The sequence below is a fragment of the Phoenix dactylifera genome, unplaced genomic scaffold, assembly GCF_009389715.1.
Source record: "Phoenix dactylifera cultivar Barhee BC4 unplaced genomic scaffold, palm_55x_up_171113_PBpolish2nd_filt_p 000306F, whole genome shotgun sequence".
NCBI classification, from domain to species: domain Eukaryota; kingdom Viridiplantae; phylum Streptophyta; class Magnoliopsida; order Arecales; family Arecaceae; genus Phoenix; species Phoenix dactylifera.
Window position 1 is genome coordinate 339,332 of NW_024067780.1, and position 27,866 is coordinate 367,197.

General features: G+C 41.0%; 1 protein-coding gene across 4 annotated transcripts; it reads right to left on the reverse strand.

Annotated features, from left to right (window-relative positions):
• Positions 1 to 1,800: 1,800 nt before the first annotated feature.
• Positions 1,801 to 27,381, reverse strand: LOC103697614 (sister chromatid cohesion protein SCC4). Of its 4 annotated transcripts, XR_602593.4 has the most exons (11): positions 26,686 to 27,381; positions 26,136 to 26,607; positions 25,744 to 25,782; positions 23,960 to 24,081; positions 22,935 to 23,081; positions 22,730 to 22,819; positions 22,519 to 22,643; positions 21,214 to 21,419; positions 20,782 to 20,906; positions 3,581 to 3,758; positions 3,358 to 3,488 (listed from the first exon to the last, which is right to left on the reverse strand). XR_602593.4 is itself a non-coding variant. In XM_026801304.2 (10 exons), the coding sequence occupies exons 1-10, from the start codon at positions 27,322 to 27,324 to the stop codon at positions 2,808 to 2,810; spliced, it is 1,983 nt and encodes a 660-aa protein (XP_026657105.2). In that variant the 5' UTR covers positions 27,325 to 27,381; the 3' UTR covers positions 1,801 to 2,807. The 4 variants fall into 4 exon arrangements, 3 of the variants coding, with proteins under 3 accessions (XP_026657105.2, XP_008777742.2, XP_026657104.2); XM_026801304.2 differs by lacking the exons at positions 3,358 to 3,488; positions 3,581 to 3,758 and adding an exon at positions 1,801 to 2,825; XM_008779520.4 differs by lacking the exon at positions 3,581 to 3,758 and having other exon boundaries at positions 2,850 to 3,488; positions 26,686 to 27,380.
• Between the last annotated feature and the right edge of the window lie 485 nt (positions 27,382 to 27,866).

A 27,866-nucleotide genomic window follows, 5' to 3' on the forward strand; every position in this document is an offset into this window, starting at 1 on the left:
AGAGGTCTTTGCAAGGAGCTAGCACTCCGGTAAGACCTTATCTCAGATGATTAGATCCTCGTGTGGATACCTGTAGAGGCTGGACATGTGTGCAGCTTAACTAGGAACCTAGAAAGATCATCAGGCTGCGGTGTTCTACACCTGCAGAATTTTTGAAAATGAGATCTTCAAATCTACAACTTCTGATTTTTGTTTTAGTTTTATAAATCATAATCAACCCTCCTCATATCCTAATCTCCCCTTCCTAATGAGTTTAAAGAACTTCTGAATTTGGATCCAGAAAAATTTCTAAATTCTACAATCCGAGGCACGTTCATACGATGAATGACGTTCCGTTCGAATTTCGCTACGAACGTCGCATCGAACGGGGCATATCTCAGCATTAAGTTGCTTACCTCTTCTCGCTTAACTCCTACTTCAGGAAGGTAGATCAGATTTACCTGTTTAAATTTAATTAATTCCTTTGTTAATTTCAGAGCTAAGCAAAACCAAAAATAATACTATGGGACACGGCCCAACAGGGCCTAGAGTTGGCCCATAATGGGCATGGCCTGATAGGGCCCACATCAGACATGGCCCAATGGGCACGCATAGATCTGGCCCAATAAGGTCCCCAAAGTTGGCCTCTAAATGGATCATTTATGCAATAAAATTCATTGCAGGGACCAATACCTAATTACGGTGTACTGTTCCGTAATAAAACTTGAGTGATGGGACTAAATAATTCATTTGAGGAGTCTTTGACTTTAAGTGCCATACTAGTTATAAGTCTGAACTATACACTGTGATTATACAGAATTGGGACTCTTGGTTCTTGTCTTCTCCATGATGACCGTCTCCCTACAGAAAATCCTTCATGACACCACCAATGTGTACATGAAAGGTTTCTTGGGCTCATAAATGCTGTGTTAGTAGCTTCACAATCAACCAACCTATCATGATTGGCACTACTTTTTTTTCTGACCATACTAGTTGTCATGCCACATGGTCAATGAACTTTTGGTGTGCATAACCAGCTACCTGTAGTATCACCCTCTCACAATCCACCTTTTGACTTTTTTATTTTTGGGTATTTTGTCTTTTGATTGTTTGATGAAACTATTCAATAATCTTTCCCTTCAAAAATCATATGTTTCTTTGTATGTGTATGTGCATGCGAGCACGTGTGTGTTTTTGTGTGAGAGAGAGGGTGTTAAAACAGGAGTGCTTTGATCTTTCTCGAAGGATCCCAGGAGGTGAAAAATTTAGGCTTGTTTGGATGCATGGGGGAGAACTAAAAAGAAAAGAAACAAAATAAGAGATGAGAAGAGACAAGAAACAGAAGATAATCTCAAACTCAAGAAAAGGGACAAAAAGAACTTGGAACATGAAATAAAGAAGAGAGGAGAGTTTATTCGCTCCAGAAAAATCTACTTACGGAGAGATTAAGATAGAGGTTTGGAGAGAAATCATTTCTCTCCGTTTCTTCTCTTCTATCCTAGCTTACTATCCAAATAAGGGATTTTAAATTTCTTCTCTTCTTTTCTTAAATGTCCATTGTCCTTTCAACATTCTTGGGCCCTTGTCTCAGAGAGTAATGTCACCCACACCCACATCCTTCGGATGATGCCTGAAGACCACCCAAGTCCAACTTGGACGGCCTAAGGCCGAGACTAACTCGGTCAGCCTGCCCAAAAAAACCACTTGGCAAACTCTGCTTGGAATGTTGATTTGATCTGTTGTTTTTGCAGATACATCAATGATACAATCATTTTCAATTGAAATAAGGCTCATCCAATAGAAATAAACTAATAGCGTATAGGCAAAAAAATCAAATAGCAGCATAAACTTTTTCCACGGGGGAATCATTATCCAATGAATTCAATAGCTCGAAAATAAATGAAAAAGATGGGTAGAATTCAACTGGATCTTGGTCTCAAATCAAAAGAGGATATAGCGAAATTTACATACTTGGTTGGATTGAGCTTTGGTATGGAAACATACTAAGTGGTTAACTTCCCAGCTATAGGTGTTAGCCATTAGAATGATGATGGCCAAGGTTTATGATCAGATCAGAAACAGCATGGACTCTGTTCTCTATCAGTTGGGTTTGGAACATCAAGATGCATCTGAGAATGTTCAGCATGTTCTCTCTGTCCAAAGGCTGCTGCAGCATAGACAACGTACAAGTTGGGTTGAGGGGTGCCTTCTGGCTCCTGTAAGCTGTGTTTGGCATTACCTCTGCTTGACTTTTACCAACACTCCACAGAGCTCCGAAGTGAAGACAAGAGACCAGAAGCGTGTTATATTGCATGGCTTGTATCCAAAGACCGCAATCCGGAGATTATTCAAGGTTAACAGGCTCCTCCAAATCTAGTGCTTCCCAATACTTTGGGTTCGGATGAAAAATACAAATCCCACTGCAATCACCCTTGCCTCTATGACATCCATTCCATTGCATGTTGGGACTTGTTTCTCAGATTTACCATGTGTTTCTGAGAAGGCAAACAGGCTGTCGATGTGATTTCCGACATTGCCTGCCTTGTCCGAGAGAAAGGAATGGACTTCCTACATACTTCCTGATCCAACTCCCATACCCCTAGCTGATGCTAGAGAGCAGGCTTCCAAACGTCTGAGCGCTAGAGCAGGAGAAGATAGATAGATAGCTTAGTTTAAGCAGCTACCTTGGTTTGAGTAGATTGCACAGTTTCGAAGTTATTGTGCGACGATCATGATCTGAAGTTTCGCATCCAGCTCTCCTTTGCTTGGTGAGAGAGCGCCAGAGAACCGAGCTTCACTTCCAACAATTTTGGAGCCGGGACCGAAGCTTATGAAAGAAACTTTTCCTGTTCAAGTTTGGACCTTAGAAATTGCATGTAATACTTTCATTAAATTTATAGAAAAAAAAAGAGATTTTCAGAAACATTTGTACAAACACAACAAAAAACATTTATACAAAGTAGTCAAATGGGTACAATACACATGGAGATATTCCAGGTTAATGTCAACCTATACAGAGGCCTGCATATAATTGCTGAATAAAGTACCTAACTTTGTAATTTTCACATTTTGCATCGCTGAACAAACAAAACAAACACCGCAGCTTGATGATATAACAGCAAGTACTCTTCATGATTGCCTTGCTTCTCATAATCAGTATAATGCTGCACTCACCCTCCTAATAGGTAAATGAAGAATTTGGCTGTTATCCCTTGCTGAATAAGACAGTAGTTTCCAAGCAGACATAAATTCCCATAGGCAAAGTATGATTCAGTACAGCTGAACCCAAGGTGGCGCGGTGAGGCTTCTCTTAAATATAGCTAGATCTTCTTTTTACCACGCTTTACTGAATCGATGTCACGTAACCTTGATGATAAGGCTGCTGGTGGGGGAGTCGGCAGGTCAATGGATTCTGGGATGTCAAGATCGGCCTTTGTTGATGGGCCAGCAATTGCTCGTTTGATAGCTAGTTCATGCAGGGGCAGAACTTTGATCCTAGCCTTCTCAATCTGTATCAGATTTCACAATAACTTTAAACTGGCAAAACAACTTGCATGCTAGAAAAGGCTCAAAAATATTTTTTGCACCATAGAAGGCTTACTATTGGAATCAAATAAGCAATTGTATTTTCTTGTCATCGGACAGTTCAGAATCTAGCTCTCTCTTGGTCAGTAATAGTGTTAATTTACTAATACCATATCGAGGAAATTTCATATGGGAGTAAGGTGATAATAGAAGGCCTTCTCTCCCTGTTTCTTCACCTTGGAATATGAAAGAAACTGTGAACAGGATAAATGGTCAAGACGGTAGCCAATATATCAGAATGCACAAATTAGAACTGTCAATCTGTTCCACATGAAGGCTATGCTAAAATCCTTGGTTGTACAGGCAGCCTTAATGTAAAGGAGGCAGAACCATGCAAAACTAGAAACTCAAACCATGTTAATACTCAAGATTGTCAATCTAATATGTCAGTTGCCTTGTATGCATAAAGGACCCATTCCAAACCCAATTCTAGATGACTTTTCTACATATTCAGTGTAGCCCAAATATGGCCTATTTTGGGTTTCCTTGCCATGTCCCATAAGGATTAGGCAATGGGGGCACCATGGCTGCATGATGGACAATGTCCTTTCTCTCTTGCCAACCCCTAAACGTTAGCAGATGAAAGAAAGGAAAAGAAGGGGAGAAAAAAGAACAAATGAAACGCTAATGGAAAATTAAAAAAAAAAAGAAGAAAAAAAACAAGAGAGAAGAGAACAGGCTAGGTTGTAGGGCTTTGTTTTGTGTATATATGCATGTATATATGTACCTATGACTAGTATATATAAATATGGAGATATACTATGCTCCATTTGAATGGATCCCGGGAGCAAATCCGATCACCTCTAGAGCCGTCTAATTTTGCACCAATCCCAAAGTAACAAGGGCCCCCATTAAGTTGTTAATTGGAGCCATTAAGAAAAAAAAGTGAAGCATTAGTGGGACGAGATGCACTGCCCATGCCTGTCCCCGTCCCTCAGTACCATCATTTCACAAAAAAAAACTGCAGACCGGCCACTTCATTAATTGTTGGGACCTACTTCATTAGTTTCTAAGTGTAAATATAAACTGGCCATGGATAAACAATCTCCTACAGAAATAAATAGACACATCTAAAAATAAACACCAACTCCTCCAAGATAAACTCAAACTCTCCAAAACTTGAATCGGGCCGAATTACTAGTTCGAGCCGTACCAAGCTGACCTAACATGGACCAGATTGGTTCTGCTGTGGGAGTTGGAATCAGCTCCAATCCGAACCGACCAGTTTCGAGAGGAACTTATGCGAACCGTCCGGTTTACACCGGTTCGAACCGGTCCAAACCGATTCTCCCTCTCTCTCTCTCTTTTTAAGTGGTGGGAAGGCCTGAGAAGGATCGAACTCAAAACAAGGTATATTTCCCCTCCCCTACCTCTTCCTCCTTTTTTTTCAATGCCGAAAAATACTGAGAACTTTCCAAAATAAGGAAAGATCAAGCCCAAATTTTTGATTTTGGCATAATTTCATGCTATATTATAGATCTATGGATGATCCACACAATTCCATTAAAATTTTTAATTTTTAGAATATATATAATTTTTTAAATTAAAAAATATATTTTGGATTAAAAATTAAAAAAATAAAATAAAATTCAGCTAATTTTGGTGTCCGCTTATTGAAGTTTTGAAGCGATCATGTGCATAATGGCCTAAGCCTAAATTTTAAAAAATAAATAAATAACTTTTGAAGCATGCTCACGGGCTTAAAAAAATATATGTAGTATCCATGGAGTTTCTACATAGATCTGAACCCAAATTAATTTTCAGAAATTTGTATTTAAAAATTATTTTTTTAATTTAAAAAATAATTAAAAATATATGATTAGTACAAAAAATTATGAAAAAATAGTAGTACATATTACATATTTCAGAAAAATCTTTTGAAATAGAAAACATATTTTTCTAAATTTATGATATTTAAATATATTTTAAAATTTGAAAATTATTAAAAATATATAAGTAAATCAAAATAATATTGAAAATTAATACTATGTATTAAATAAGTCATGTATTTTCTGAAGTTGAAAATATTTTTTATCATAACAAAATTTTATTATTTTTAAATAATTAATAAACTGACGTGCTTGATAAATTTGCAAGGATGGAACCACCGAGGAAAATGAATCCAAAGCGTGACATTCGTTGGAATCATGGGCAAACACTCTTGGGTCGACACCACTAGAGGTGCAACTAATGCAACAGAGTTCAAACTAGGAGTAACTAGGTTGAAGCAGCACCTAATTGGTGGTTATCCGAATTATTTATATGCTAGAAATGTTCACAAAAGGTTTGGCAGCTGACGAAGAAACATTTTGCTGATGTCATAGTAGCGAAGAAGAGGGTTGCTAAGAGGGCGAAAGCAGATCGTTAAGCGGCAGAGCCACCTTCTTATCACTTCAGAGAGTCAGAGGAGGCGTCCACTCCAAATGACGAGGCACAAATTCAGGCTGCTATTCAGGCAAGCCTAGATGATCAGTGGCAGTAGCATGAGGTGATCAGATATAGGGCTCGATTTGGGCCCTCACACTACGAGTTGGACTACGGTTCTGCGACCAGCAGGGCAGGTCAAAGTTCAGGAGAACCTCCTCAGTAGGGAGGCCAAGTAGAGGCTGTGGCGAATTGCATCTATACTAAAGGCTTTTTGTAAAACCCAAAAAAAAAGGAAAGGGTGACGGGCCGGCCCAAAAAGACCGGGCCCATCCCCTTATTACGATCGTGCCCTAGGCACGATCGTGGTAGAGAGGGGCACGGGAGAGAGGGCGGCGGCGTTGGAGAGGGTTCGTCGGAGGGATTTGAGCGCCGGGGAGAGGCAACCAAGAGCCGGCCGGCCGCGAAGGAAGCCCTAAAGCCCCTCCCTTCGGTGAAGATCCCCACAAATCGGGTGAAGAGAGCTTGGAGCCGTGCACGTTGATTCGGGTTGCTCATGGATTTTCTCCACCGATTCCTCGCCGAAAAGGTCGCCGGAACGCCCAACAGACGAAGGTAAGCAGGGCACATTCCCTTTGGGCTGCATTTGCTAGGGTTTAGGGCCTTGTTGGTGGGGATTTTGCCGGTGAGATCGTCGGAGAAGGGTCCGAAACAGGGGTACCCTGTTTCGGCTCCTCTCTTCCGGATTTTGCCGCCGCCGGCCGCCGGGATTGGCCGAGCTCCATGACATTTGTGATGAACGGGACTGTGTGTTGGATTTGTGAGGGGTTTTATGATTTATTTGAAGATGGGGGATGGTGGATCCGTTCTTCCTCGTGATCCCGTCCTCCCCTTCTCTTCCCTCGTCGGTTGGCCACCGGCGGCGACGGCGGCGGTCGTGGGCCACCGTGGCTGCTGTCGGGTGGGGGGGAGCCGAGCCACCATCACGGTGGCTGTGAGGATCCGTGCGGGCCTTCTGTCAATGATGCAGGGGGGGAACCTTTCGGTTCTTGGAAGTAAGAAGTAGAAGAGGTCTCCTCTTCTTCTTCTCTCTTTCCTTTGGCCGGCCACCATCGCCGGCGACTGCAGCAGAGGCAGCCGGCGATGGTTCGGCCAGTGGTGGCCGAGGGTGGGGAAGGTGAGGGTACAACCACCATGGCTGTTGCCTTTGGACCAAAAAGGTGGAGGATGGGAGATGTACTCCCATCCGTGAAGGGAGAAGGGAAGGGAAGAACCCTTCTCTCTCATTCACCCTTCTCTTGGTCTCTTCACCGTGACCGGCCATCGTCGCCGGCATGGCAGCGGCCCCGACTGGCGACGATACAGGCCGGTGGTACAAGGGTGGGGTCGGGCCACCCCGACTGCCCTAGATCTGGAAGGATTGAGATGTTTGGAGATCTGATGATGGACCCCATTGTAGATGTGAATTATAGTTTAGAATATTTAAATATTAAATAATTTAGTTGTGATTTATAATTGATATTGTAGGGGAAGAGTCAGCGGAGCCAGGAGGTTTTGATCAGGAGACTCAGCACCCCAGCTCGTAGGTTGTGATTCGGATCCGTGTTTGTGTCAGTCTACAATTTCTGTAAGAATCCCCACATCTGAGCACCTCTATGCATATATTTGATTTATCGTTGGATTTATTTTATAATTATGTTGTTATTTGTTTTATGAGCTGATATGACACATATGAGTTGTGCATTTTTTTATTATGAAAATATTGAAATAATTCAATTGGAAAGAATTAACATATTTTTGAGAATTTATGAAAATATGTGATGTGATTGAAATTGGATTAAACATGTGAAACTAGACATGTAAAAAGGGGTTGGACTAATCTTGTCATGAGATAGCCTCTACGAGCTTATGCGTAGGATAGCTGCCACGAGCTGATGCGTGGGATAGCCTCCACGGGCTTACGCGTGGGATAGCCTCTATGAGCTTATGCGTAGGATAGCCTCCACGGGCTTACGCGTGGGATAGCTGCCACGAGCTTATGCGTGGGATTTGTGCAGTCTTGGACTGGGACATAAACTTGGTTAGTCTAAAGCCAGAAGTGAAGTCTTAAAACTTGGGGATCAGAATAATACGAAAGTGAATCACATAATGTGTAAAGAGGATTTATGTATATGTACTAGTTATATATACTTGTTTGTTGAGCTTTTGAAATGATGAAATGACATTTATTTGTTACTTTGATGATTTTACCATTATTACTGTGTGTGGCTGTTGGGATTCTTACTGGGCTGGAAAAGCTCATACTACACTTACATATTTTTTCAGAGGCACTGGATTCGGGGCGTGACAGATTTGGTATCAGAGCTTGGTTTAGGAATCCTAGGGTTTAGGCTCGAGTAAGCCTGAGTGGGGAAAATCACTAAACACGTAAGATATTAAAATGGTGTGATTAGCATATGAAGGATGCAAAATTTTCTCAATCTGATAATCTTGATGCTGGAAAAATTGTGTAGGTTGATATGGCGCGAGGGCGTGGTCGGGGGCGTGCCAGAAGGCCGACCCGATTTGCGGACGGCTCCACGGCTCCCTCTAGACAGCAGGAAGGTACCTCATCCACGCCGACTCAGGGTGTGCCACAGCAGGAGCACACTATTGACCCTACTGGCAGTACTCCAGAGATGGGAGCTCCGGAGATTGGGACATCTGAAGGACCAAGTATTCAGCTTGAGGAGACGATAAGTGCTTCACAGTTGATGCAAATGATGGTGCAACAGTAAGCTGCTGCCAGAGCAGACACGATGAGGATGGTAGAGGTACAGCAACAGTTCTTGCAGCAACAGTTGCAGCAGCAGCAAGCAATATATCAACAACAGCAGCAGCAACAGCAGTTCCAAGGTACTACAGCTCAGCCAAAGCACCGAGTCAGTCTGTTGGATTTTCAGAGATATGCACCCCCAGCATTTAAAGGTACGGCTGACCCGATGGAGGCTGAGAGCTCGGTGAAACATATAGAGAAAGTCTTTCAAGCTCTGAGGTGCCCTGATGAGGAGAAAGTCCTTTTTGCCACCTTTATGTTACAGGATGAGGCAGCTGACTGGTGGGAGATGGAGAAAGGGAAGCTTGGTCCGGATGATGCCCCCTTCATTTGGGAAGAATTTAAAAAGGTTTTTCATGAGAAGTATTTTCCCCAGGGTATCCGATTCCAGAAATATAGGGAGTTTGACCGACTGGAGCATGGTGATATGACAGTTGCCCAGTATGCAGCAAAGTTTGAAGAGATGTCCCGATATGCTCCGACCTTGATATCAGAGGATAGTGATCGAGCAAGAAAATTTGAAAACGGACTAGGGGACGGATTCAACAAGTCGCTGCTTTTGAACTGTCTAGTTATAAAGATGTGGTTAACAAAGCTCTGGTGATAGAAAAAGGACTTGACAATGCCCAAGCTGTCAGAGAAAAGAATATGAAGAAAAGGTTTCGACCCACTGATTCTCCGAGCCAAAACAGTAGACCTTTCAAGTCGAAGGATCAGAGACCGAATCAAGTTGTCACAAGGGACAGAGGACAAGCCCGAGGTGCTATTACATGCTACCGCTGTGGAGGACCTCATCTCAAGCGAGATTGCACTTGGGTTGGAGGGACATATTTTTCTTGTGGACAAGAAGGGCATAAGGCTATTGTTTGTCCTAATGGGAAAGAACCGCAGAGGCGACAGGCACCACAGTCCTCTCAAAGAGTTCCTGTAAACCGAGCACCTCAGGAAGGACAGCAACAAGAGGGAGGGCAGCAGAGGCCTAGGACCCAGGGGCGGGTCTATGCACTCACAGAGCAGGATGCCAAGGCTTCTAATTCAGTGGTGATAGGTAATAAATCCATCCCTAATACTCTCTCTTATTTGGCATGTCATAAATTTTGTTAGGTTATATATGTTTGTGCATGTATGGTTAAAGATTGTGATTAGGTGCCTTGTTACCATGTTTACAGGAATGATTAGGTTATTGTCTTATGATGTGAATGTTTTATTTGACTCTGGTCCTACCCACTCATTCATATCGGTCAATTTTGTTAGAAAGAATACTGAAATATCACACGTGCCATTAGAATTTGACCTTTGTGTCTCAACGCCAAGTGGAGATATTATATTAGTTAATTCAGTTTGCAAGAACTGTATTTTGGGCATTGAGGACAGGGAAATGAATGCAGACTTGTTGGTTTTAGAGATAAATGATTTTGATCTGATTCTTGGAATGGACCGGTTAGCAGCATACCATGCTACTGTGGATTGTTTTGAGAAAACGATCAAGTTTCAGATCCCTGGTCAGCCAGTGTTTGGCTTGGTGGGTAGCAAGTCACCTCATCAAATGAAGTTAATCTCAGCTCTACAGGCTAAGAAGCTTCTTGCAAAAGGTTGTGAAGGATTCTTATCTGCCGTGTTAGACACACAGAAAGAGGAGCCCAAGTTAGAGGATATCCCTGTGGTGACAGAGTTTCCAGATGTGTTTCCAGATGAATTGCCAGAATTACCCCCTGATAGGGAGATTGAGTTCTCCATCGACTTGATTCCTGGCACTGGTCCAATATCAAAAGCTCCATATCGAATGGCTCCAGCTGAATTGAAAGAGCTGAAGGAACAACTACAGGAGTTACTAGATAAAGGTTTTATCAGGCCTAGTGTTTCTCCTTGGGGCGCTCCTGTATTATTTGTGAAAAAGAAAGACGGTAGTCTCCGACTCTGTATGGACTACCGGGAACTAAACAGGGTAACAGTACGGAATAAATACCCACTACTAAGAATTGATGACTTATTTGATCAGCTGCAAGGGGCTCAGGTTTTCTCGAAGATTGATCTTCGTTCTGGTTATCAACAATTGAAAATAAAGGCAGAGGATGTACCCAAAATAGCTTTCAGGACTAGATACGGGCATTATGAATTTTTGGTCATGCCTTTTGGTTTGACAAATGCACCGGCTGCCTTCATGGATCTTATGAATCGGATATTTAAACATTATCTGGATCAGTTTGTAGTAGTGTTCATTGATGATATTTTGGTGTATTCAAAGAGCTCACAGGAACATGAAGAACATCTAAGGGTAGTATTGCAAATTCTTAGAGAAAAGCTGTATGCTAAGCTATCAAAGTGTGAGTTCTGGTTGGATAGTATTTCTTTTCTTGGGCATGTAATCTCCAAGGAAGATGTCTCTGTTGATCCAATGAAAGTGGAGGCAGTAGTTGGGTGGTGTAGACCTACTAATGTAACTGAAGTGCGTAGCTTCTTAGGATTGGCTGGATATTACAGAAGATTCGTTGAGGGATTCTCCCGTATTGCCATGCCTTTAAGTCGTCTGACTCAGAAGCAAGTAAAGTTTGAATGGACAGATGACTGTGAACAGAGTTTTCAAGAGCTGAAAAAGCGTCTGGTGACAGCCCCAGTGCTAGCTATTCCATCTGGAACAGAAGGCTTCACCATCTACAGTGATGCATCTCGTAAAGGACTAGGGTGTGTTCTGATGCAGAATGGGAAGGTGATAGCTTATGCCTCTAGACAGTTAAAGTCATATGAACAGAATTACCCTACACATGATTTAGAGTTGGCAGCGGTGGTTTTTGTTTTGAAGATATGGAGGCATTACTTGTATGGAGAACACTGTGAGATTTTCACAGACCATAAGAGTTTGAAGTATATCTTCACACAGAAAGAGTTGAATTTGAGGCAAAGAAGATAGCTAGAACTGCTGAAGGATTATGACCTGACTATTAGTTACCATCCAGGGAAAGCAAATGTAGCGGCTGATGCTTTGAGCAGAAAATCCTCAAGTGGGCTGACAGCATTAATCACTACACAGAAGCATATTTTATTAGATTTGGAGAGATCAGGGATTGAGATACGGCTACATGATCCTAAGGTACATTTGGCTACCCTCACAGTGCAGCCTACTCTGATTGAAAAGATCAAGATCAGAGTTACAGAAGATCAGAGAAACAGTAGATCAGAGAAACAGTAGAGTCAGGTGTGCAGTCAGAATTCCGAGTGCATGAAGATGGCTCTTTAAGATTCGGGAACAGAGTATGTGTGCCAAAAGTACCAGAAATGAAGAGATTCTTGATGAGGCCCATAACTTAGCTTATACAGTGCACCCAGGAGGTACTAAAATGTACCGGGACTTGAAGAAAAATTTTTGGTGGTATGGCATGAAGCGAGATATAGCTCAGTATGTTGCACAGTGCTTAGTATGTCAGCAAGTGAAAGCTGAGCATCAGAGGCCTGCTAGACCATTACAGTCTCTTCTCATTCCTCAGTGGAAGTGGGAGCATATCACCATGGATTTTGTGACTACTTTGCCTAAGACTCCTCGGGATAATGATGCAGTGTGGGTGATTGTTGACCGACTGACCAAGTCAGCACATTTCTTGCCTTTTAGAGTTGGCTTTTCTTTGGAGAAATTGGCAAGTATGTACATAGAGCAAATTGTGAGGCTGCGCGGGATTCCAGTTTCAATTGTGTCTGACAAAGATACTAGATTTGTGTCACAGTTTTGGAAAAGCCTTCATAAAGCTCTTGGTACAAGACTGGACTTCAGTACAGCTTTTCATCCACAAACTGATAGACAATCGGAGCGCACTATTCAGATCTTGGAGGATATGTTAAAGGCTTGTGTCATGGATTTGGGTGGTGCATGGGATAGTTATTTGTCGCTGGTTGAGTTTGCCTACAACAATAGTTATCAAGCCAGCATTCAGATGGCTCCTTTTGAGGCATTGTATGGCAGGAAATGTCGATCTCCAATTTGTTGGGATGATGTGGGAGAAAGAAAAGTATTGGGTCCAGAGATAGTACAGCAAACTGTGAATAAGATACAGGTGATCAGAGAACCGCTCCTTATAGCTCAGAGTAGACAAAAGAGTTATGCTGATAATAGGAGAAGAGCACTGGAGTTTCAGGTTGGTGATCATGTGTTCTTGAAAGTATCTCCTACAAAAGGTGTGACGAGGTTCGGGGTTCGTGGCAAATTGAGCCCTAGGTATGTTGGTCCGTTCGAGATCCTGGATAAAATTCGAGAAGCAGCATATCGTTTGGCTCTACCACCAGCTTTATCAGGTGTACATAATGTATTTCATGTTTTAATGTTGAGAAAATATATCTGACTTATGACGAGTACCCAGTACGGATTGTGGATAGAAAGGATCAAGTGTTGCGACGTCGGACCATTCCTTATGTAAAGGTGCAATGGAGCAACCACTCTGAAAAAGAGGCCACTTGGGAGCTCGAGGAAGAAATAAAAGCTAAACACCCTCAACTCTTTGATATTCCAGGTACGTTAATTTCGCGGACGAAATTTTTTTTACGAGAGAATGTAAAACCCAAAAAAAAAGGAAAGGGTGACGGGCCAGCCCGAAAAGACCGGGCCCATCCCCTTATTACGATCGTGCCCTAGGCACGATCGTGGTAGAGAGGGGCACGGGAGAGAGGGCGGCGGCGTTGGAGAGGGTTCACCGGAGGGATTTGAGCGCCGGGGAGAGGCGACCAAGAGCCGGCCGGCCGCGAAAGCCCCTCCCTTCGGTGAAGATCCCCACAAATCGGGTGAAGAGAGCTTGGAGTCGTGCGCGTTGATTCGGGTTGCTCACGGATTTTCTCCACCGATTCCTCGGCGGAAAGGTCGCCGGAACACCCAACGGACGGAGGTAAGCGAGGCACATTCCCTTTGCGCTGCATTTGCTAGGGCTAGGGCCTTGGTGGGGATTTTGCCGGTGAGATCGTCAGAGAAGGGTCCGAAACAGGGTACCCTTGTTTCGGCTCCTCTCTTCCGGATTTTGCCGCCGGGATTGGCCGAGCTCCATAACATTTGTGATGAACGGGATTGTGTGTTGGATTTGTGAGGGGTTTTATGATTTATTTGAAGATGGGGGATGGTGGATCCGAGGCCTTCTTCCTCGTGATCCCGTCCTCCCCTTCTCTTCCCTCGTCGGTTGGCCACCGGCGGCGACGGCGGCGGTCGTAGGCCACCGTGGCTGCTATCGGGTGGGGGGGAGCCGAGCCACCATCACGGTGGCTGTGAGGATCCGTGCGGGCCTTCTGTCAATGATGCAGGAGGGGGGGGAAAAACCTTTCGGTTCTTGGAAGTAAGAAGTAGAAGAGGTCTCCTATTCTTCTCTCTTTCCTTTGGCCGGCCACCATCGCCGGCGACTGCAGCAGAGGCGGCCGGCGATGGTTCGGCCAGTGGTGGGGAAGGTGAGGGCACAGCCACCATGGCTGTTGCCCTTGGACCAAAAAGGTGGAGGATGGGAGATGTACTCCCATCCGTGAAGGAAGAAGGGAAGGGAAGAACCCTTCTCTCTCATTCACCCTTCTCTTGGTCTCTTCACCGTGACCGGCCATCGTCGCCGGCATGGCAGCGGCCCCGGCTGGCGACGATACAGGCCGGTGGTACAAGGGTGGGGGTCGGGCCACCCCGACTGCCCTAGATCTGGAAGGATTGAGATGTTTGGGGACCTGGTGATGAACCCCATCGTAGATGTGAATTATGGTTTAGAATATTTAAATATTAAATAATTTAGTTGTGATTTATAATTGATATTGTAGGGGAAGAGTCAGCGGAGCCAGGAGGTTTTGATCAGGGGACTCAGCACCCCAGCTCGTAAGTTGTGATTCGGATCCGTGTTTGTGTCAGTCTACAATTTCTGTAAGAATCCCCACATCTGAGCACCTCTATGCATATATTTGATTTATCGTTGGATTTATTTTATAATTATGTTGTTATTTGTTTTATGAGCTGATATGACACATATGAGGTGTGCATTTTGTTTATTATGAAAATATTGAAATAATTCAATTGGGAAGAATTAACATATTTTTGAGAATTTATGAAAATATGTGATGTGATTGAAATTGGATTAAACATGTGAAACTAGACATGTAAAAAAGGGTTGGACTAACCTTGTCATGAGATAGCCTCTACGAGCTTATGCGTAGAATAGCTGCCACGAGCTGATGCGTGGGATAGCCTCCACGGGCTTACGCGTGGGATAGCCTCTATGAGCTTATGCGTAGGATAGCCTCCACGGGCTTACGCGTGGGATAGCTGCCACGAGCTTATGCATGGGATTTGTGCAGTCTTGGACTGGGACATGAACTTGGTTAGTCCAAAGCCAGAAGTGAAAAGTCTTAAAACTTGGGGATCAGAGTAATACGAAAGTGAATCACATAATGTGTAAAGAGGATTTATGTATATGTACTGGTTATATATACTTGTTTGTTGAGCTTTTGAAATGATGAAATGACATTTATTTGTTACTTTGTTGATTTTACCATTATTACTGTGTGTGGCTGTTGGGATTCTTACTGGGCTGGAAAAGCTTATACTACACTTACATATTTTTTTCAGAGGCACTGGATTCGTAGGATCTGTCGGTTGGGACAAGAAGTGAGATCGATCTAGAGTCAGACTGCTAGATAGATAGAAGCAGCTTATCTTTTATTGATGAACATTTGAAAATCTTGTAATTGAACCGATTGTTTATTTGGACATGTCGGATTTGTCAATTTGAATTTGTTAATTAGTTGTGGATTTATTGAATTGTTGTTTATCTTAGGCCTTGCATGATCTTTAGGGCACTGCTCTAGGGCTAATGCGGCCGGTCACGTGCCGGACCCGAGTGATGGGTTTGGGGCGTGACACTTTTGGTAGCAGAAAGAAGTTCTCCAGAAAGATTCCATCAGGAACCATCCATGATTTAGATCCGCATATCGTTCCAGCAAGAATTCATAGTAGTAGAGGGTATATGGCAAGTTATTGGATCCCGATTCCACTTCAGCCACATCCCAACGAATACGTACTATAAGTCTGCCATTTTCTCCATACAGGCTATCGGTCCCAGTGTAGATCCACAAGGACCAAAGAACATCTATGGTGAGCTTCTTGACAACAATAAGGAACTAGAGAAGTGGCTTTCCTCACACAAGAGCAAGTGGCTCACATATAGACTAACGATGATGTGTGATGGTTGGACCGATCCTACCAGATGGGCGCACATTCACAGATATATGCGCACATACGTACATGTATATGTACATATTGGTACAGAAATCTGAATTTAGAAATATCATTCTAATCTGATGAATGGCAAAAAAAAAAGTTAATGACAGTTATTTTCATTATCCTATACTTATATGGCATAGTTATCAAACTACAATGTTGATGATTTTGATGCATAATATAAAGCTGCGAGACTTCAAACTTCATGTCATCCAAAAGCCAAGATTCCAGCTCAAATCAACAGTTATGAACCACTAAAAATATATGATCATGCACCAAAACCAATATTAAATTGTTATTTGTGATGAAGAATTACTTTGGCATAAAACTTCAAAACCCTACTCTGCATCTTTTTATCTATTAAAATGGCTGTTATCAGTCCATATTATGAAAAATAACAATACTATTCATATTTGATAATCAAATAATATTATTTTGCAGGAAATAATGATGACATAAATTACGAAGGTCTATACAGCACATGCTTTCATGTCCATTTCCATTTTTCAACTTCAATTCAAGCACCTGCTCAAAAGATTTGTCACTTATCTGTTGAGTAGTTAAGATAAAGATAAGATTGCCATATTTATTATGAATATACATGGAAAATCATGTTAATATTCATACCAACTTCAAAACATGTATGGGCTATTATTTCTTGACTTTTCTAGAACCTCCATCCTATAGATTCATATTTTTTGTATCTTCATTAAGCAAGTGTAAAATATGTGCCAGCTTACTAGCAATCCAATATAGATATCATAAATGAACTAAACACCAACTCACTCAAGTAGCCAAGTTAGTAGGCCACTGATCCAACCACCAAAGAAACTAGTTCGCATGGAAACATATTAATTTTTAAAAAAAATAAAATAATATACAATATTTGTTATAATGTAAAAAAATATAAAAGTTATTATTCTCTTGGCCAAACTATATATAATCCAATAGTCATTTATATTAGTAGTTCCTGAGGATTTCAACATCCTCAAAACCAAAATAGATGTTGTCACCTCCTTGGTCGTAAATCATCATATTTGTTTAGCATAGTTCTCCTCCCATCCTCCTCACAAAAATAAAAAATGAAAAACAAAGATCTTAATATATCCCATTCTCCTCTTATCTATTTCTTTGCTCAAACCCTAGGGAAGGAATCAAGCCAAACCACCGAAGGAGGGTAGAGGTGGCTGAAGAGGAAAGATAAGAGTCGGATGCTGAGGGAAAGGGACTTAGGTTGAACTACCAAAGGAGGGGAGAGCATAGGTGAGGACGAACGAGTTGCAGGCTGCCAAAACACCAAAAGAGGGTATGAGTGTCAAAGGTTAGGGCTTAAGGGCTTAAGCGATATCATTTTTTAGCTAGGGAAATGGTAGGTGGAGAGGAGAGTTAGAGGATCATATGTTAGAGTAGAGAAAATTAAGCCAAACCAGGGTCGGCGGAACCGTCCGGAACCGAGCAATTCGGGTTGTATCGAGCCATCCCGGAGGTGGACCGAGACAGTTCTGGCAACGAAAACGAAATCCGTTGCCAAAAGGAGAAAAGTAGAAGGAAAGAGAGAAAAAGAGAGCAAGCAGGGGAGAGAGGGAGAGGAAGAAGAAGAGAGAGGTGGAGGGCGGCCAGCGGAGGCCAGCGAGCTGCACGGAGGAGAGCTCCGCGATCAGGTACCCTATTTCATTCGAAAAGGGGTCCGGCCTCTTTTTTTTATTTCGCAACTTTTAAGTGCTGATTTCACTTAAATATCGCGAAATGAAAAAAGAACTCCGGACCCCTTTTTAATTTGACGATTTTGAAGTGAAGTTGGCAAGCAATTTGCCAACTTCACTTGAAAGTCACAAAAATAAAAAAGAGGTCAGACCCTTGTTTTGAACGAAACAGGAGCCCGACCGCAGAGCCCTCCACCTCCTCCGCCCAGGTCGTCGGCCCTCCGCAGGCCTCCACCATCCTTCTTCTCTCTCCCTCTCTCTCCCCCTTCTCTCTCTCTCTTCCTCTCTCCCTTTTGCCCTCTTCCCCGCCTCCTCTACTCTATCGGTACAGGGCCAGCATGGAACAATACAAGAGCATACCATTCTGTGTCGCCGGGAAACCGGTCCAGGCCCCAGTTCCGGCATAGCAGAGCCTAAGCCAAACTAGAGGGGAGAAGGTGGGCAGGTTAGGAAGAGGGAGAGAGTACCAAGCCAAGCCATGTCTTCATCCATCATAATGGTTGCCAGAGATATCATCACTGGCCAACACCTAAGAGTAGGAAAGGCATAGAAGCCAAACCAATGGAGGGGAGATGGTGGGTACATTGGGAAGATTGAGAAAGAGTACCAAACTAGGTTATGTTTTCATCCACCATCATAGTTGCCAAAGATATCATCATTAGTCAAGAACCGAGAGTAGGAAGGGCATAGAAGCCAAAAATTGAGAGGAAGAGAGATTTGTGGTAACCATGAAAATTTAGGGGTTTTTTATTTTTCTTCTTATTTTTCCTTGATAACCAATTAACCTTATGCCCTCTTAAGTGAAAATCAAAGGATTAAAAAATAAGGATAAAATAATCATTTGGTGGATGGGAACATTGTTTTAAAATAAAGTGCATTAGGCCATATATGCAGCCGCCTGTGTGCATGCACACCCTTGATTGCACCACATACCATATATGCAGTTATCATATGCAGTTGAGCTGTATACGGACCAAAAAGATTGTTTGCTTAATACTCTATAGGTACGTATACAATAGGTTAACATTGTGTGACTGCACATTAAGCCTAGCTATCATAATGTAACTGGATACACAATTCTTTTAGCATTGTGCAACCACATATCTAGGCATAGTTCGTCGTATCGGCCTGAACCGGACAGTATGGGGCATACCGTACCATACCGGTTTGGTACCGATACCCGATACTGGTGGTATATCAACAATCGGTATGCCGAAAAGACTCTGTATCATGCTGTAGCAACACAGTACTAGCGTGGCACCAATACAGGGTCCAATGCTGAGACGGCAAACCTTGTATCTAGCCACTATTACACAAGCCTATGCGAATAAGGCATGTCCAAGCTAATGGTTGGATTGGATGTGGGTTTCAAGCAGGTCGGATACATGTATATTGACCATATCAATACTTTAATCATGCCATAATTTTTGCTAGTAAGAATCAAGTTCTAAGTAGTAAGACTAATTGGTAAATATAATTGTTATTAATATTGCTATTATTTATAAAAAACATTACTACTATTACTGCATGTAATGTATTTCATATATATTCAATATTTAAAATACTAAGTCGCATATGCAACCTACATAATACGTATGCACTATGTGGTCCCTTGACCAATCTGCATATTGCAACCAACTTTTAAAACATCAGATGGGGAAAAAAAGTGCCAATTATTTGAGAACTAATTAGGCCACTAGTTTGGTGAAGAAACCAGTTGGTATACTGGGGCCAAGTTTCTTGCATCCTTGATATTTTAGAGGAATCAGAGGCCAAGGATGTGGTCCATTTTTCGATTTTACTATTGGTCCAATTTGATTCTGATAAGTATTACCCAAACAATGGGAGCCCATTAGAGGAACTTTTGATCTCTCCAACTACCTTTCATTATTGATGAGATGACAAAAGACAAAATAAAAGAAGAACAACAAAAGTTGGTTAAAAACTTTTAAGTTAAAATGGAATGGCAGAAGAGAAAGGACAATAAGAAAGACAAAAGTTATAGAAAAAAGGAAATTAAGAGACAAGCATGACTAAAAAGAAAGGTGAAATAAGAAGAGAAGAATTAAAGAAAATTTAATATTTCTAGAATACAAAAAATATTACATAACAATTAAAATCAAAATACAAATTGCAGAATCCCTCGAATCTAGATATACAAGCCTACAAACCATTGATAAATGCAATCTTTGTATTATTTCCCTAAACTTCTAAGGTTTAACATGTAACCAAGAATGGGCGGGCTTCTTTCTTGACAAGTAAAATATTGTTAAAACAAAGAGAACTGACAATGGCAACATCTTCTGCAAAGTTGGTTGACTGAATCAAAGAAAATCAACCACTATACTTGTTCTCCTCATTATGCTCTACACGGTCAAAGGTAGTTTTACTCCACCAAGATACTGCCCTTTAACTATACTGAGGATATGAAGATCTTCCCAAGTAGATTACTTGCTAAAATCCATTCAAAGATGTTTTAACAGTCATCTTCTATCAAGAGATCAAGAAAACTGTCAACTTTTTAAAATAACAAAACCCTTAGATAGCACCTTAGCTTTGTCAAACATGCACATTCCAACATGTCTAAAGAGAGCAAGACAAATGTCCTTATTTATGTTTTCCAGATTCCGTAGCAATACACATCAAAGTTCACCCATCCATAAGGGTTCACAACCACAAAGGTACATGGATGGTAATTGGCAAATATTTATCTTTTTTCCTGTCAAAATAGAGAAACAATTTGTCTTTGGAAAATGTCACATTCTTAGACTTGATCTTCTCATAGCCTTCTATACTAATATGTTCTTCACCTGAAACAGGACTTTCCAAAGATTAAACCTACTACGGAATGTAGTGCTCAATCAAGACATACTAGGGTCTCATGTACAAGAAATTCCTTGAAACATTATGAACAAGCTGTAAACATGTCCTTGTTTGTTAATTTGAAGAAGAAACGTAAAAGAAAATGGAAACTAAAGGATTCTAAGACTCTTTTAACATGATTGTATGTTAAAAATCTTACGGAGGTCTAAAAAAATATACAGCATATGACTTTATAGATGTATACAGCACTTCTAATAAATACAAAAGTCAAGTCCGAGTTGAGGGTAACTGCATACCAAGTCAAGGTGATGAGTGCATGAATGAGCTTCAGATAGCCTCTTTTGCAAATCATCTTCCTTTCTTCTTTCATACTCAGAGTTCTCCATTTCATTTCCCCTCTCACCCACTTCTCGATATAAAGCTGCATTAGAATTCTATCACTTGCTTATTTGAACTACTAACCCTTGCTTCTTTTCTACTTAACAAAGTACTATGTCAATGAACCAAAAAATTTAATTTCTATAGCAGTTTTGTCTCAATTTTGGAACTACCTACTAGAAATGAATAACACAAAAGGAATTTAGTTATAAACACGAGCATACATAGTGCTCCCATCAGCCAAGAAATCAAGATTTATTAGAGTCAGAATGCTAAGCACAATTGTGCAGTTATATATCAAGGAGAAATTTATTTTAATAAGAGGAAAATATGCTTAGAAAGATGCATACCTGTTAAAACAGAGAGCACCCAGATCTGTGTTGGAATATCATATAGTGTCTTTGCCAATGTCAATGATGACTTCAGTATCTCCCTAGCTTGTCCAGTGTCATGTAGTTGAAGTGCTAACGTACCTAGGATTGTCAAGTACTGAGAAACAAGTTGAATATTACCCAATTGTTGGTGTGCTATCTTCAAGCCACTGGCAAGGCGAATGCTGCATGACATAGCAACACCGATGCATTTAAAAAAACAGGCTAGCAAAGACAGTCAAATACAGTCAATTTTGTTGCTCACCATGAAAATAAGAAGATATAATAAGCCAAATAGACCAAAACAAAGAAAATTGTCCAAATATCTTTATTGTGAAGGATAAGCTTGTGGATAGAATATAAACTTCAAAGTCAAGCTTATAAGAAAACTACTATATTCTCATGCAAGATTTTAAAAAAATGCAAAATCATATTAATTTCTGACAGACATCTAGTCAGAAAAGGATGCCTTGCTTGTTAGTATTATATGTGTTATTAAACAAAAAACAATAGACATATTACCTAGCCTACTATCAGAAATATAATTCCACTAAATTTATTTTTTAAAGATTATAAGATATACGACATCATATTAATGCAGAAATATAAAGGTATTGCTTGCTAATTATGTAGTTCTGAAGATGGAATGAAGATGTGCATACCTCTTTAAGTTTATTCTTCAAATATGGTATCTACATAAGTCTCTAAAATTCTTGTGCTCAAACCTCAATATCAATAGCTAGGCTATAACTACTCTCTTTTATTCGAAAGTTTGATCTGAATTAGTAATTCTTATGAGAATGAGAAAACTTGACTCGTTTTTACAACTAGATCCATCCAATTTTGTTGTAATTTTGCATATGATTCAATCTTTGGACAATGTTTGAAGATATATGCATTCAAATATTTATTAGTCACCTAAACAATATCCAATTTTATCAGAATTGCTGAACCATTTATATTATCCATACGGTACATGGATGAGTGCCCATATATGGATTTTTGCATATTACATGTTACATAAAATATAATATTAGGTGCAAGAAATATGAGTTAACGAAGATACATGAAACACCAGTTGAGATTAACAACATCTAACTTTTGCAAAGGATTCATTCAAGGTTAATGAATGAACTCAAGAACCAGATGAACCTTTGGGAAGAGAAGTTATAACAGTCGTATGAGTTAATGTTTGTAGACTAAATATGAAATATATGAAATACAGTAGGCCATCAATTTCTTTACAAACATTAACTTCAGCCAATGCCACCTCAATGTGCCTACCGTGCCTCCTGTAGATTATGTTGCCTCATCAATAAAAGCCCATAAACAAAGACAATGCAAGTCTTCTCTCGCACTCCAACAAAGGAGTCCATGATTCTAAAAACTGGGCCAACCAAATCTAGTGCCTGCACATACAGAAGCTTCCTTGCTAGAAGTTGTAGATAGAAATGATGATACTAATAGAATTCAAAGTGCAGCAAGAGAACTTCACCTGTGAAGATGATTCTGCATCACCAATACAGATATAGGACACAGCTGCATAAACTTGGCACATCGATTGCATCGATTTGCTTTCAGTCAGCTGAAAATTACTAACATATTTTAGTTAGATCAGAAGCACCTGAATATTCAAAACACTCCTCTAAGGAAAATATCAATGTGCAAGTTAAAAAAAAAAAATGAAGAAAAGGAGAGACCTTTGAAGCTTCAATAAAGTGGAAAGCTGCCTCATGGAAGCAGCCAACAGAATGAGCATACTGCCCTCTAAGCATTTCTATAATGCTTTCACACCCCTGCAAGATTGTTGGGAAATGAACGAACCAATTTTTCATCTGCACTAAGGCCTGCAAACATGAAATTGAACCATGAAATTTGAATTAATAGTATAATGGCAATCAAAAAGTCCATGGAATTTCAGGACAATTAATTCTCATCCATGTTACTTTAGTTTTTTTGCTGGGCAAAGATATCAATGCCAGACACATTAAAACCCACATCAGTATCACTTGCTTGATTTAATTATACTATTCTAAATTTAAAATCTAACCTTTAAGCCTACACCAGTGTCAGTTGCTTGATTTAATTATATAATTCCAAATTTAAATGTAAACTTTATAGGCAAGAATCCAGAAACTTTATAACAAATACAATCAAATTTAACAATTCATTACATTTTTATTTTTTCTCTATTACCTTATTATAACATATTTGAGGAGCATGCTTTATATCTAAGCAAAAGCAAATGTATGCAACAAGTATGGAATTAAGATTCATATGGATTTAATTTTGATGGATTAATTATCCTACATGTTCCCTTTTATGGATTGATTTTTGGCGTAGAAGAAACTATTTTATATTTATGCCTAATTTAATATCTCTTAATATTTTGAGTATAATGACAATAGGTTTGTTTTGACTATTAATTAAAACTCGTGCAGGTATCTATATCAAATCATTAATGGTTATATTGTCAAATCATATTTTTGGTGTTTTGATAGTCCAATACCTTGTTTTTTTTGGGTACAAAATCCAATACCTTGTTTTTTTTTGGTACAAATTCCAATACCTTGTTTAGAGTTTGAGACTAATATCATACCAGCATCCAAACAACATAGGCTATCTTATAATTTTGTACACCGGTAAACATGTATTCTAGTAAACATGGAGAATCACATAAATATGAAATTAGATTGTTAGTTTGTTGATAATTCAGATAATTTACCTCTTGAGCTTCAACAAATTCTGATCGCGTAAGTTCTACTGCAACTTTGTTTTCCAAGAACTGCATTAGAAGCATTAAATACAACCCAGACATCCAGATCGATGAGTGTTGTAAATCCACCTCTGCACAGCATGTGATCATTTTTCATGACAAATAACCTAAATAAGGAAGCTAATCCTGACAGAAGAAGCAGAAAAATTAAATCAATCTAGAGATGGGATACACCTAAATTAGGCTGTCAGTTCTAATATTCTTCTAATAATATCGACTATTGCATATAAGGACAACTAAAGAAAGGATTGGATAAACGTATTTACATGATTTGCATTTAGTTTCTGAAGCAACCATTTTTCTGTTTTTTTCCCTATAAATTACAGTGATGAAATTTCATGAAGAATGTGTATATCATCTTTGAAGAAAAGAACTGTTTTAAACTTTACATACGTGATCTTCAAAATTGTAAAGTTAAAGTAGAGTAGCACAGAAACCTCTTAAGTGTTAAGACCCCACAAGTTTGTGCAAAGTGTGGTTAATACTGTGCTCTGCCATCTGGCTAAGATTTAAAATGTTTGGCAGATGTCTAGCTAGTAAAAGATGATGAGGAACTAGGAAAGATACTGACATATCTAAAGTCAGAACAATATTGCCTCAGGTAAGGAGGAGGAAGAGAGATTATTGATCATTCATCTACAGTGGTACCAGGAGATTACAGCTTTGATTAGTTTGAAGCAGGTACGCCATCTCAGTACCGAGCCCCATACTAGTGCTGTTACTATGTCCATACGCCCAGTACGGGGGCAAGTTTGCTGTACCAAGTGTTGGTACGCCTCTTATACCACATGCTAACTCGGTACTGGTGGCATGGTATGTATGGTATGGTATGCTCCGCACTGTCTAGCTCGGTACAGTATAGCGTAGCTTGGTTTGAAGCATCAATATTTTAGAAATCTAGACAAAATGGAGCAGCTCTTCGGTTCAATCATAGAATGTCTTGATCAGCTAAATTTTATATATTTAATGAAGATAGCTTATTTATGCACTTGTTTCTTAAATGCATATAATGATAAATAAATTAAATTTTCTGGTATTCTTAAGAATATTTTCTTTCCTCCAATTACAGTTTACTACTTCTTGTAAAATAAATTGAAGTTATTTATTTACACAACTGTCAGTATCTGCATTCTAATATGGCTAATCTGTCCGACAATTATCACACCGCATCATCCATGTTTTGTGCCTATTTGCTGAAGTTGATAACTGGCACTTGGATGAGTACTTGTCAACAAACGTAAAGCATGGTTAAATAGTTGAGAGGCTAGGATGTGAATGCAATGGATGGTCTCTGTTAGGTCTGATTATCTCACAGACTACTGTGTTCCTATTATGTCTTCTCATACATAAAGGAATTTTCCCAAAAGCTAACAACCATTATTACCATACTTTTAGCACTATATTGGTAACACAAAAACAATGTATGAGCACAGAATAAGTTATGATGTGGCTGTGTCATGTGCAGCTTTACAAAGGCCACAGCCTTGAATGAATTTGAGCATTCGCAGAGATAAAAAATATCAAGGATTAAGAAGAGGAAAGAGAAGAACAATTGAGACGTTGTTAGAAAGAAATAAGTTGCAAGAACCTTGGGCATCAATAAACATACAACTAAACATAATGCATATGATTATATAATATTATGAAAATAATTTGGAAGTGCCAGTGTTCTAGTTTAATGATTTCTAGTAAAATACATAACTGGAACATGAATTGATTTAAGAAATCCATACCTCTCACACCATGATTTATACCCAGTTTCACAAGTTCCTCTGCAGACAATAGAAGAATCAGCTTGTAAGAATTCAGGTAGGTAATATACCTATAGTAGAATTTAACTTCTGCGTTCATCGGAACAAATTCCCAATTCATCAGTCATGCAAAACAAGTCATTCAACACAGAAAATGATAACATCCAAAGATTCAGAATTATGTGTCATAAACCTCAAAAACAGATACTAGCACAAGAATTTTCCATGCAAAGGAGTGCAAACCACAAAGATGAGATCCCAAGAGCTACCAAATAACCAAGTTAACTTGGCTTGTCAGTTATAGCAAAGCGACAAGACAGACAACAGAAAAGCAGCAGACATGTTATGCTTTGCCTAATTTTACTTGCACTTACCATGAATCAATTGCAGCCCAGACTGTATCCTCCTCCCGCACTCCTTAAACACCCCTTTCGGGCGCCCCACCATGACAACCATGAGATCCACCAGAGCAAATACAGCACTCCTCGGGAGCCACTCCCCATCCAATGGCGGAGGTGCCAACAGCAACTTATCTTCAAATTCCCAGCTGCTTAGGTGGTCCGAGTCCAACCCGGTAAGAGCTTTCAACTGTTCCTGCAGCTGAGCCTGCTTCTCGCACAACAACAACCTTTCCCTCCTCTGGAAATTAGACTGCGAGAGGCTCCGATTCACAGCGTCCAGCTCACCAACCAATCTCTTGACAACATTAACCTTCTGCACATTGTCCTTCATGGCGGCATCCAGCTTCTCGACGTGTTGCGAAGCGCTCTTATAGTCGCAAATCCTCAGCAGAAAGAAGGTTTGGAGCAATTCATTGTAGAAGAACAGGCCGAGGCAGTGCCTTCTCTGTAGAAGAAGAAGGAGAAGAAGCAATCAGAGAGGGATTAGGTATTTAAGAGGGAGAAATGGGGAAAATGGTCGAACCTGGTCGATGGGAATGGAGTCCCAGAACTCGGAGCAGCGGCGGACGGCGGCATCGACGGAGGAGGGGTCGTCCCAGTGGAGGAGGTGGACGTGGAGCGCGGAGGCGGCGAAGAACATCTGGAGCTCGGGGCGGCGGAGCTCGGAGGCGGCGGCAAGGCCGGAGGCGAGGGCGGCAAGGGCGCCGGGGTAGTCGCCCTCGATGGCGAGGGCGGAGGCGAGCTGGGAGTGGAAGTTGCAGGACCAGAGGAGGGAGGCGGCGCCGGAGGGGAGGGAGGACTGGTGGAGGAGTTGGAGGGCGCGGAGGAGGATGTGCTTCTGGGGGGGTATGGCGCCGACGAGGTGGTAGCAGTGGGCGAGGAGGGAATGGGCGCGGAATTTGAGGGGGAGGGCGGAGGGCGGGGCGGGTCCGAGGAGGAGGAGCGTGCGCTCGAGATGGGACTTGGCGTGGTTAAGGTTGTGGGAGCGGGAGAGGAGGAGGGAAGCGAGGCGGAGGCGGGTGCGGATCTCCACCAGGGGAAGGAGGGAGGCGCCGCACTGGAGGACGGCCTCCAGGCACTTGACGGCGCCGCCGTAGTCATGGTGGAGCTCAGCCTCCTCCGCAAGGGCCCACAGCCCCTCCACCACCGCCTCCATCCCCATCGCCGCCGCTTTCTTCTCTGCTGCAGTGTTACGCTGATGGCCGATGGGGGTCAAATACTGGCTACTCCAATATTACTCAAACCAAAAGTGGGTGAAGCGACAAGGGTGTGAAATATGATGGGAATCGGGAAACGAGAACCCATGGACCTCTCTCTTAGTTAAATGAAAGGGTCCCTGCTAGCACAAAAGAGAGAATCACACAAAATCTATTATATGTTTCTTCTTCTTTGGAAGAGATATTCCACCATCTATATTTCATTAGAAACCTTGTCAAGGAAAAATAATAATATTTTAGAAAACCACTTGCATGAAGAGGTGAGCTAATATATTATCCATGTTTTCTTCTCTTATGTTAATCACCTCATGCAGAATTCTAAGTAATGCACATGGGAGAAAGCAACTAGGATTTCATATGCACTTCTTTGTAGAAAAGTGTTTTCAAACGACCATCTACATATGCTTTCATCTTTTGAATGTTCGAATTCTTTTTTGCATCCAGCCATTATAAGCTAGGCTATCTTAGTAATTTTTTGTGTTAATTT

What these genes read in the sequence shown, in the direction of transcription:
- LOC103697614 (XM_008779520.4), bottom strand. Translation starts at nt 27,324, where the DNA reads ATGGGGATGGAGGCGGTGGTGGAGGGGCTGTGGGCCCTTGCGGAGGAG. An exon ending in ACTCCATTCCCATCGACCAG is followed by an intron (nt 26,608 to 26,685) that starts GTTCGACCATTT and finishes CTTCTTCTACAG; the next exon opens with AGAAGGCACTGCCTCGGCCT. An exon ending in ACTTTATTGAAGCTTCAAAG is followed by an intron (nt 22,820 to 22,934) that starts GTCTCTCCTTTT and finishes AGTAATTTTCAG; the next exon opens with CTGACTGAAAGCAAATCGAT.